The 12,098-nt window shown below is 45.5% G+C and overlaps 1 protein-coding gene across 1 annotated transcript in view; it reads left to right on the top strand.

Annotated features, from left to right (window-relative positions):
- LOC121297894 (collagen alpha-1(VII) chain-like) overlaps positions 1–7,876 on the top strand; it is a 60,404-nt gene extending 52,528 nt beyond the window's left edge. Inside the window, exons 71-74 of the mRNA XM_041224509.1 lie at positions 4,277–4,402; positions 4,649–4,711; positions 5,135–5,308; positions 6,119–7,876. Coding sequence (XP_041080443.1) covers positions 4,277–4,402; positions 4,649–4,711; positions 5,135–5,308; positions 6,119–6,147 — 392 coding nt within the window. The 3' untranslated portion in view covers positions 6,148–7,876. The remainder of the gene's footprint in view (positions 1–4,276; positions 4,403–4,648; positions 4,712–5,134; positions 5,309–6,118) is intronic.
- The last annotated feature ends 4,222 nt before the right edge of the window (positions 7,877–12,098 follow it).

Genomic DNA, 12,098 nt, shown 5'->3' with positions numbered 1-12,098 from the left:
CTATACAGTAGCTCACATTTTTTAATCTAATTTCATGAACTGAATCTGAACTCATGAAGTTTAAAGACTTTCACCACACCCTCAGCTTCCTGTTAGACGGCTTGGGGACTACTAAAACTGCCTCCCACTGTAGCGGTGTGATTACTACAATAACAGCATGCTGACTAGCATAGGGGACCGGCTGGCTTGGGGTGCATTACAGATCAGAAATTAATATAATTGATTTTAAACATCACTTGATAGTATTTGTGAAACACTGGACTGGTTCTCGGCTTTAAAAACCACTGGACCACAGCTCTAAAGCACTTCTCTGTCTTGCTGATTAGATGTTTTCAGAGTATACCTGGGTTGTGTAAACCCACTGCATCCAGTCTTATTGTTATAAGGACCTTGTTGAAATGTGTTTCTGAAACAATCAGTGCTGAAACAATGCAAGCTGTCAGCCTCCTGCTCAATCTGCTCTTAAGTGCTCAGGCCTGCAATGCATTGACATCTCAGCCCACTGAGTTAAACAAGCTGAATGGAAAGACGGGCTGGACGAAAACTGTGAATCTCGCGGCTCAGAGCCTCCATCTGAAGAGATAGCCCCGTCGTCAAGTCATGAAATGGTTAAATACATGTGTTATGTTGGTGCGTCCTCTGCAAGTCTGTAGGTCTGATCAGGGTTTGCCTGCTGGTATGGACAAGCTCAAGGCAATCGCAGAGGAAGAGCAGTTTACCTTCAGCAGTTCAGAGTAGATCTAGCAGGGGTCTGATTGTTCCGATTGCAGGAGTGGTGCTGATAGCAGTTCAGAGTAGATCTAGCAGGGGTCTGATTGTTCCGATTGCAGGAGTGGTGCTGATAGCAGTTCAGAGTAGATCTAGCAGGGGTCTGATTGTTCCGATTGCAGGAGTGGTGCTGATAGCAGTTCAGAGTAGATCTAGCAGGGGTCTGATTGTTCTGATTGCATGAGTGGTGCTGATAGCAGTTCAGAGTAGATCTAGCAGGGGTCTGATTGTTCTAATTGCAGGAGTGGTGCTGATAGCAGTTCAGAGTAGATCTAGCAGGGGTCTGATTGCAGGAGTGGTGCTGAGAGTAGATCTAGCAGGGGTCTGATTGTTCCGATTGCAGGAGTGGTGCTGATAGCAGTTCAGAGTAAATCTAGCAGGGGTCTGATTGTTCTGATTGCATGAGTGGTGCTGATAGCAGTTCAGAGTAGATCTAGCAGGGGTCTGATTGTTCTGATTGCAGGAGTGGTGTTGATAGCAGTGCAGAACTGATCTAGCAGGGGTCTGATTGTTCTGATTGCAGGAGTGGTGCTGATAGCAGTGCAGAACTGATCTAGCAGGGGTCTGATTGCAGGAGTGGTGCTGAGAGTAGATCTAGCAGGGTTCTGATTGTTCTGATTGCAGGAGTGGTGCTGATAGCAGTGCAGAACTGATCTAGCAGGGGTCTGATTGCAGGAGTGGTGCTGAGAGTAGATCTAGCAGGGTTCTGATTGTTCTGATTGCAGGAGTGGTGCTGATAGCAGTGCAGAACTGATCTAGCAGGGTTCTGATTGTTCTGATTGCAGGAGTGGTGCTGATAGCAGTGCAGAACTGATCTAGCAGGGGTCTGATTGCAGGAGTGGTGCTGAGAGTAGATCTAGCAGGGGTCATTGTTCTGATTGCAGGAGTGGTGCTGATAGCAGTGCAGAACTGATCTAGCAGGGGTCTGATTGTTCTGATTGCAGGAGTGGTGCTGATAGCAGTGCAGAACTGATCTAGCAGGGTTCTGATTGTTCCGATTGCAGGAGTGGTGCTGATAGCAGTGCAGAACTGATCTAGCAGGGTTCTGATTGTTCTGATTGCATGAGTGGTGCTGACAGCAGTTCAGAGTAGATCTAGCAGTGGTCTGATTGTTCTGATTGCAGGAGTGGTGTTGATAGCAGTGCAGAACTGATCTAGCAGGGGTCTGATTGCAGGAGTGGTGCTGAGAGTAGATCTAGCAGGGGTCTGATTGTTCTGATTGCAGGAGTGGTGCTGATAGCAGTGCAGAACTGATCTAGCAGGGGTCTGATTGCAGGAGTGGTGCTGAGAGTAGATCTAGCAGGGTTCTGATTGTTCTGATTGCAGGAGTGGTGCTGATAGCAGTTCAGAACTGATCTAGCAGGGTTCTGATTGTTCTGATTGCAGGAGTGGTGCTGATAGCAGTGCAGAACTGATCTAGCAGGGGTCTGATTGCAGGAGTGGTGCTGGTAGCAGTTCAGAACTGATCTAGCAGGGTTCTGATTGTTCTGATTGCAGGAGTGGTGCTGATAGCAGTGCAGAACTGATCTAGCAGGGGTCTGATTGCAGGAGTGGTGCTGAGAGTAGATCTAGCAGGGGTCTGATTGTTCTGATTGCAGGAGTGGTGCTGATAGCAGTTCAGAGTAGATCTAGCAGGGTTCTGATTGTTCTGATTGCAGGAGTGGTGCTGATAGCAGTGCAGAACTGATCTAGCAGGGGTCTGATTGCAGGAGTGGTGCTGAGAGTAGATCTAGCAGGGTTCTGATTGTTCTGATTGCAGGAGTGGTGCTGATAGCAGTTCAGAACTGATCTAGCAGGGTTCTGATTGTTCTGATTGCAGGAGTGGTGCTGATAGCAGTGCAGAACTGATCTAGCAGGGGTCTGATTGCAGGAGTGGTGCTGGTAGCAGTTCAGAACTGATCTAGCAGGGTTCTGATTGTTCTGATTGCAGGAGTGGTGCTGATAGCAGTGCAGAACTGATCTAGCAGGGGTCTGATTGCAGGAGTGGTGCTGAGAGTAGATCTAGCAGGGGTCTGATTGTTCTGATTGCAGGAGTGGTGCTGATAGCAGTTCAGAGTAGATCTAGCAGGTGTCTGATTGTTCTGATTGCAGGAGTGGTGCTGATAGCAGTGCAGAACTGATCTAGCAGGGGTCTGATTGTTCTGATTGCAGGAGTGGTGCTGATAGCAGTGCAGAACTGATCTAGCAGGGTTCTGATTGTTCCGATTGCAGGAGTGGTGCTGATAGCAGTGCAGAACTGATCTAGCAGGGGTCTGATTGCAGGAGTGGTGCTGAGAGTAGATCTAGCAGGGGTCTGATTGTTCTGATTGCAGGAGTGGTGCTGATAGCAGTGCAGAACTGATCTAGCAGGGTTCTGATTGTTCCGATTTCAGGAGTGGCGCTGATAGCAGTTCAGAGTAGATTTAGCAGGGCTCTGATTGTTCTGATTGCAGGAGTGGTGCTGATAGCAGTGCAGAACTGATCTAGCAGGGGTCTGATTGCAGGAGTGGTGCTGAGAGTAGATCTAGCAGGGGTCTGATTGTTCTGATTGCAGGAGTGCTGCTGATAGCAGTTCAGAGCTGATCACTTCAGCAGGGTTAGTAGCACAGTGACTCCCTGCACAGCGAGACCTTGTTTAAAGACTAAGCAATGTTATGCAATGCTAGTGCAGAGGAGTCCATCGGGGCAGGATCTCAGTGCAAAGCCCTGTAGTGTCAGTGTGGAGGCTCCATCGGGCAGGATCTCGGTGCAAAGCCCTGTAGTGTCAGTGTGGAGGCTCCATCGGGGCAGGATCTCAGTGCAAAGCCCTGTAGTCAGTGTGGAGGCTCCATCGGGGCAGGATCTCGGTGCAAAGCCCTGTAGTGTTAGTGTGGAGGCTCCATCGGGGCAGGATCTCGGTGCAAAGCCCTGTAGTGTTAGTGTGGAGGCTCCATCGGGGCAGGATCTCGGTGCAAAGCCCTGTAGTGTCAGTGTGGAGGCTCCATCGGGGCAGGATCTCGGTGCAAAGCCCTGTAGTGTTAGTGTGGAGGCTCCATCGGGGCAGGATCTCGGTGCAAAGCCCTGTAGTGTTAGTGTGGAGGCTCCATCGGGGCAGGATCTCGGTGCAAAGCCCTGTAGTGTTAGTGTGGAGGCTCCATCGGGGCAGGATCTCGGTGCAAAGCCCTGTAGTGTTAGTGTGGAGGCTCCATCGGGGCAGGATCTCGGTGCAAAGCCCTGTAGTGTTAGTGTGGAGGCTCCATCGGGGCAGGATCTCGGTGCAAAGCCCTGTAGTGTTAGTGTGGAGGCTCCATAGGGGCAGGATCTCGGTGCAAAGCCCTGTAGTGTTAGTGTGGAGGCTCCATCGGGGCAGGATCTCGGTGCAAAGCCCTGTAATGTTAGTGTGGAGGCTCCATCGGGGCAGGATCTCGGTGCAAAGCCCTGTAGTGTTAGTGTGGGGTGTCCATCATGCTTGGCCGCGGGGTGCTGGTTGGCTCTGGTCTCAATGCTGGCGGACTGGGGCTCTGATGATGTGGCGCCTCCTGTGTTTTAGGGAGGGAACTGCGTGTGGTGGTGAACACGAACGACCCGGACTACGAGCATGTCTATTCCGTGGAGAACTACGATGATCCGGAAGAGGAGGAGCAGGAATTCTACCCCACAGTCACCTTCACCGAGGGTGAGTGCCACAAATAATTGCCTGCAAATTCCTGAATTCCAAAGCGTTAGCTACTACTTCTGTGGCATTCCAATTCAATTCATTATCAATTTGTGTCTGTTAAAAAAAAAAGATCTTCATGACTAGAAAATAATAATGACACAAAATGTGTTATTCAGATGTTACTGACCCATACCAGTGACCCTGTGAGCAGACTGCTCTACACAGCGACCCCCGCATGGTCACGTAGCGGTTGTTTTTTTGCAGGTGAAACGAGCACCACGGACCCAGTGCAAGCAAGGCGACGCAAACGAGCTTCCTCCGACAAAGGTAACAGGACACTCCGCACCCAAAGGGTTAACTCTCTAACTCCCTGCATGCTTGCTCCTCTGTAATCTAACAGACCAGAGTTTCATATTCCAACAGTACGGGGCACCAGGGGGTCTAACTGACCAGCATTTGATATTCTAACAGCACAGGGTGCCAGGGGGTCTAACAGACCAGCGTTCCATATTCTAACAGTGCGGGGCACCAGGGGGTCTAACTGACCAGCGTTTAAAATCGACGAGTGCATCTTCACACTGATGCTGTTATCCATGTCTTTATTTTTGCCTGTTGGTAGTCAGACATGAACAAGACCAGTTATGGCAAAAATAAGATGTGCTGGAACATTCTGAAATGGTTTTGATGAGAGTATCCTCACGATTTATAACGGAAACCCAACCCCAACCCCACCTACTGCTCCTCCCCCAGATCCCTGCCTCCTGCCCCTGGACGAGGGCACCTGCTCCCGCTACACACTGCGCTGGTACTACAGCCCCAAGGTGGCAGAGTGCCGCCCGTTCATCTACAGCGGCTGTGAGGGGAACAGAAACCGATTCAGCACCAAAGAGGACTGCGAGCTGCAGTGTCGGGACACCCCCAGAGGTACGGTACTGCCAGCCCTGCCTGGAGCACGACCCCAGCCAACGTGACCCCCATGCAAGAGCTCCCTTCTTATTTTACTGTTTGACTCACTTGAAGTACATTAAAGTGTATTGGAGTGGGGGGAACAGTTTATATATACATATATTTCATACTGAAATGTTTTGTCATTAATAAAAACATTTGGTTACAAAAAAAAAAAAAAGAATCCAAGCCAGAGCTGTTAAGGCTCCCAGGATTACTGTGTGGCTCCTGTGCACCAATTACTAAAAGCAACAGGCTTTGGAGGATAAGCACAAACTGATGCAGAACTCTTCATTGGCATGTACAGTACAGTACAACTCAGTTTGTAATGATGGAAAGGGTGCTGCTTCTAAGCATGCAGCTTAAATCAGTAAGTTAGAGACTTGCATGCACTGTGGGAGTTCATGCTTTCAGATGACTGGATTTTCAAAGCTATTTACTCCAATTCGTCATGAGCACAATTTATTTTTCAGACAGAAAAAAGGCACCCAATAAAGTTACCAAACCATAAATAAACAACTAAGACTTTTAACTCAGGCTTGAATGACATGTTTAGTCATCTTTTACTTGTTTTAGATGTTTTAATTGGGTTTTCTTTTTCCTTCCTGAAAACAATTGCAATAATGATAATTCAGAGTAAGAATCTAGCCCTATCTCTCTATAAACATTTAGTACGACTCCAGCTAAATGAGATGTTCTCAATGACCGGATTGACCAGTCAATTCAGACTGGCGGCCGGACGCAGTGAATATATAACATGTCTTGTTTCATCCCTCCTCTTTCTTTCAGACGCCGTGGCGGAGCGAGGAGGGAGGTGAGAGTGACTGCAGGCTGCGAGGTGACCGTCGTCCTGTAAAGTTTACATCCCGGACACTTCAGGAACAAGCCGATTCCCCTTTCTCTCCTCCTTCAGCTGGGATCACTCCCTCATTTCAGAGAAGGACCAACTCTCCATCTTCCCCGAATCCTGGTACAAAATATTCCCAAACTTGCCATTCCAAAGATGATCATAATCCATACCTGACACTCCGGAGGAAATATTCCCTACTTGACATTCCGCAGAAACTCAGGATTTGTAAATGTATTCAGCCAAGTGAAAATGAACCAGGCCAGCTACACTCTCATTCTCTCACCGTGGTCGGAGTTCGGATTCCTGTTTTTAATTTCTTTAAGATGGCCCAGCTGAAATATCCCTGGAGCACTGAGATGCTGAAATCACACATTATACAGATGGAGTAATCCCTTATAAAAGTTTCCCATCGTAAAAGCACAGTAAAGCATAAGTAAGCACGGTAAAGAACTGCAAGGTATAGTAAAGCTTATTAATAAATATGACAAACCAAGATAAACAAAGGTAAATGCATAGGATAACCATGAGAAAGCATGGTAAAACTGCACAAATACTGAGCAAAAATGGCACGGTAAACTTTTATAAAGGATCACACACATTGCATTAGCCTGAAGGGTAACATTTGAACTCCTGTAACAATCTCTATTCCCCTAAATACCAATTAATGGTATTAATTTTTTTTTATTTTAAACTGTATTTCCACGCTGTATGCAAGCTTAATATTGTATTTAAAAAATACTTTGTTCATAACCATTTACATTTTTTACATACTTTTATACAACCGGTGAGACTGACCCTCTTTCCTCTTTCCGCAGTCAGATCGTTGCATTGGCTGCGTTGCAGTCCCTTGTGTGTTGCTGAATGTGTGAGGGTTCCCGTTGTGTCCAGCAGGCACAGTGGATCTGTGGCCTCCAGACCCGCTCACTTCATTTAAGTTGGAGGTCCTCGGTATTTGTTGTTAAGCAGGAACTCTTTTCTAGGTCATGCTCCTTGTACAAAATAGAAACGGTTCTGGCTTTTCAAACTGGCCGTCTAGGCTGTCTATCCCTCACCTTTACAACAGAGTTCCACTCAATGGCAGTTCACTTCCACAAGGAGTGTTTTAAAAGGTGTTTGGAGGTGAATTTTCCTCTCATCCAAGGTTATCAATTTGTTACCAACACAAATACTACATCATTTGAACTTCTACAGATTCAGGTTTCTCCGTATGCGTTCCAAGTGTCCAGTTTTAATACAGAGTTACAGAGAGTTTTGCAGACTTACTCCTTGGCCTTGGTTGTAATTTTGGGAGCTCAGAGTCACGTAAATAAAGAACACTTCAAAGGGGATGCTACAGTCCTGTCTTGCAGTAGCCAGCTGTCCGATCCACTGTGGCTGCAATGAGCCTTGCTGTCGCTGCGTACTGCAAAGCCTCTGGATGAGAAGGGGATCTGTTGCTTTTATTAAGTATAAAATCTGTCCTTTTTTTGTAACATTGCATGTCTGTTTGTCACTGCAAACAAATATGGTGCTATTTTCTTTTTTTAAATTGTAATTTTTAAATTGCATTTTGTTTTTAAATTAAGACAAAACGGAGCGTGTACGTTATGTACAAGATGTAATTATGAAAACTGAGAAAAACAAACAGAAGTATTGTTCCACAGTCCTTCCTATTTCAAAAATTGTAAAAAAAAATAAAGAAATAATCAAATTCCAAACGCATGCGATGTTTATTTATGTGTTTAATATTGAGAACTGACATGATTTGTTAAGTATGCACACTGCAATACAGTGAGTCAGAGAACAGATACAAAAACAGCATGAGACACAGCAGTGTGCACATGTATTAGAACACCTGAGGATACACCTCCCCTCATTTATATCCTTTATATACCTGGCTGCATGAAAACCTTTACACTTCCGCTCAGTAATCAGTGATATAGAAACAATAGGCAAGCATGTGTGAAAATGTTACACCAAACAACTTCTAAAAAGTCTCATGCATTTTATCATTTGTGGCTCTGAGTTCCTTTTCTTTTGCTATTTTAAACGAATTGCACGTCTGGCCTATCAAAGTCATCAGTCAAATTAGACTAATCACTAATGTGCCTATTAAGACAGTTTTTCAAGATTTTCAGTTACAGTGGTTTGATTTCATTGCACAACCAATCAAAACTACAGAAACAGCGGAGTGTTTTAATAAATGCGCACACTGGTGTACCATGTTAAGGTCTTTACAACATAATGCAACTTGCAACATTTTCTGTTTAGTTAAATTTAATTTATATATATATATATATATACACACACTTTTATTTTACTGCACATAGTATTTTAATAGTTGAATGAATGCCTGTTCTATCCTTTTGTTTTCATTATGTTCAATTTATTTAGACATCATATCAGATGTCATGTTTAATAAAGATAATGAAATCTGTAGCAGATGTCTTTTGTTCCGGACTGGCTAATCTGCACAATTTATTATCTATAGAGAAGCGCTCGTGTCCCGTCAGCATCGTCAATCCCACTGATCTAATGGAAGCGTCTTTTCCAGCAAGACCAGCATTGCAGCTGTGTCTCGGACTCTCCATTTGCACCGCGATAGAGAGATAGACAGACAGATAGCCTTCACAACCCCACGCTGCTTTAATACGCACTTGACATTTCAGAGACCCGCTGAGTTTAAAATGTTTCTTTGTTTAAAAGCAATTTCCGTCTCGTTGAAGGGGAGCTGTATTTCATCTCTGGCTGGCTCCTATACCCCGGACAGATATGTTTCCACAGCTTTACCTTTTAATATGAGTCCCTGGATATGCAGTGCAGTGTGAGGAACATGCGATCTGGAAGGGTCAACCCTTATGAAAGTGTCCTATAGTACAAAAGCATAGCAACATGTAATACAGCACAGTGAAAGCATGATAAAGCACAGGCATGCATTGAAAGCACAGAGAGATGGTAAAGCATAGTATAACCATGGGGAAAGCATGGGGGAAAACTGTACAAATACTGTACAGAAACACCGTGGTCAATTTAATAAGGGAATGTCCAAAATGGGCCACTTGTATTTATTATTCTTGTTTGCAGTTCATACATTTATTTATTTATTTATTTGGAATCCTCTTTCAAATCACTTTTTAATCTCAGGGAATGCTTCTAAAACGAACATGGCTAATGGGATCGCTTGTACTACCCACTACAGAAAGAATACATTATAATGACGATCTAATAAACAAACAGACGGATGAATTGACAGCGTTATTAAAATGAGTGGTGATGACAGGGCACACAGCTTGCCCTCCTGCCCCTCGGAACAGGGGCAGCTGTCAGTGCGGGCGGTTATTAATATGCTAATAAGCGCCAGTGACCCCGCTGGCACATGTGGAAAGACTTCGAGCGAAACTTTTGTCATCACTTTAGTATTCTTAAATGCGTGCTTGTATCTGTGTGCTAGTGTGTCTGTTTTTGTGCTTCTGTGTGTGCGCTCGTATGAATGCTAGTGTGTGTGTGTGTGTGCACGTAGGAATGCTAGTGTGTGTGTGTGTGTGTGTGCGTGTACACGTAGGAATGTTAGTGTGTGTGTGTGTGTGTGCACGTAGGAATGCTAGTGTATGTGTGCGCGTAGGAATGCTAGTGTGTGTGTGTGTGTGTGTGCGTGTACACGTAGGAATGTTAGTGTGTGTGTGTGTGTGCGTAGGAATGCTAGTGTGTGTGTGTGTGTGTGTACACGGAAGCTAGTGTGTGTGTGTGTGTGTGTGTGTGCGTAGGAATGTTAGTGTGTGTGTGTGCGTAGGAATGCTAGTGTATGTGTGCGCGTAGGAATGCTAGTGTGTGTGTGTGTGTGTGTGTGCGTGTACACGTAGGAATGTTAGTGTGTGTGTGTGTGTGTGTGCGTAGGAATGCTAGTGTGTGTAGAACGCTCAGGGTGATGAGATGGTGGTAACATTTCTCATGAATATTTAAAGTGTCTTTAGCAGGATGCAGTATTGTTTAACCCACCTGCCTGTCTGGTGTCTGTGCTGTTAATGACCAAGCCCTCCGGTCTGAAAGCACCAAAGCAATTTGAAAACAAGAGCGTGAGTGGGGGTGCTGCCTCCTGTAATTACTGGAACTGAATCGATCTCCTTCAGGTACTTCTCCATCACTGCACAACATCCACAATCCCTCTGCTCGCATTACACAGGGGGCCGAGGGGAGGCATTCATCTGAACAGCGATTAGACTGAGAGGAGAGAGGCATGTCGACAGCCCTCACAAAGACAGCCAGTCACACACTTTACAAGAGAGGACAGCTCGGTACTGGCAAGCTGGTCAGCAACGTACTGCACAACCCCTGCCACAGCTGTGAATGAATAATCATGACCAGACATATAACAACAGTATGTAGAGAATAGTACAGAATAGGAAATGGCAATGAAACTTGGAAGGAAAACTTGGTAAGTGGTTGTTAAGACCTTGACTGCATTATGTAAGTAAATTAGGTGTTTGTATCAGGTAAAGCATAATAAAATGATTGGTTTGCAGTATGTGGAATCATTCATTGTGTTTTCATGATACATGTAAAATAAAGCGTGACATTCAGGCGGTCGGATGTGCACAGAGAGACATCCTGACAATCTGATACTCCTGATCGCTTATAATCATGTTAAAATCTCTCTCAACAGAGACATCTTCACAATCTGATACTCCCGATCGCTTATAATCATGTTAAAATCTCTCTCAACAGAGACATCTTCACAATCTGATACTCCCGATCGCTTATAATCATGTTAAAATCTCTCTCAACAGAGACATCTTCACAATCTGATACTCCCGATCGCTTATAATCATGTTAAAATCTCTCTCAACAGAGACATCTTCACAATCTGATACTCCCGATCGCTTATAATCATGTTAAAATCTCTCTCAACAGAGACATCTTCACAATCTGATACTCCTGATCGCTTATAATCATGTTAAAATCTCTCTCAACAGAGACATCTTCACAATCTGATACTCCCGATAGCTTCCTCAACATTAAATAAACACTTTTCCAGATACATGCAAACAGTGTGACCGACGACCGCCTCCACGACAGGGTGAGTCATAACTGGTGCAACATATATTTTGCATATATTTTGGTCAAACGATGGCTCACAGAGCGTCTCCATCACAGAGATGCTTCCTTTGCGTATTGTCCTCCATGTACCTTCCAGTAGAAGAAGCTGCAGAAACGGCAAGGCATGTGCGTTACAGAAGGGTGGTGATGGGTCCTGCATGGACAGGCATCCAGAACACATCAGTATCAGTGTCTTCACTCAATCCACACTTCACAGTGGCTAAAGCCTGGACTGCCACACTTAAAGTATGAAGTTTCCCCACAGTAAAAGCACACGCAAGTGCAAGAGAGCACAGTGCAAGCATGATAAAGCATGGGAAAGCATTCCTCATTTGCCTTTGCTGGTACCTCTGTTATTAAATGGCCCCAGGAAGCACTGATCTTGCCTTTCTGTGTTCTGCATTCAAACCGCAGATTGAATTGTTTTAACTAAGCCGTGTCCCTGGTTGAGGAATGGAGAGCATGGCTGCTGACGGAATGGCAGGAGAAGCTGACTGATGGAACAGATTGGTTGTGTCTCATTGTGTTCCTCTGTGATCCTCTCAGAGCGAGTCGCAGTCTGATTTCTCATTGTGGCTCACTGTGATCCACTCTGAGCACATCACAGTCTGATCTCTCATTGTGTCCCTCTGTGATCCTCTCGGAGTGCATTGCAGTCTAATCTCTCATTGTGTCCCTCTGTGATCCTCTCGGAGCGCATCGCAGTCTGATTTCTCATTGTGGCTCACTGTGATCCTCTCTGAGCGAGTGGCAGTCTGAGCTCTCATTGTGTCCCTGTGATCCGCTCGGAACGCATCGCAGTCTGATCTCTCATTGTGTCCCTCTGTGATCCTCTCGGAGTGCATT

The sequence above is a fragment of the Polyodon spathula genome, chromosome 23, assembly GCF_017654505.1.
Source record: "Polyodon spathula isolate WHYD16114869_AA chromosome 23, ASM1765450v1, whole genome shotgun sequence".
NCBI classification, from domain to species: Eukaryota; Metazoa; Chordata; class Actinopteri; order Acipenseriformes; family Polyodontidae; genus Polyodon; species Polyodon spathula.
Note: the sequence above shows the minus strand (reverse complement) of the source record. Positions and strands in the feature narration are given on the sequence as shown.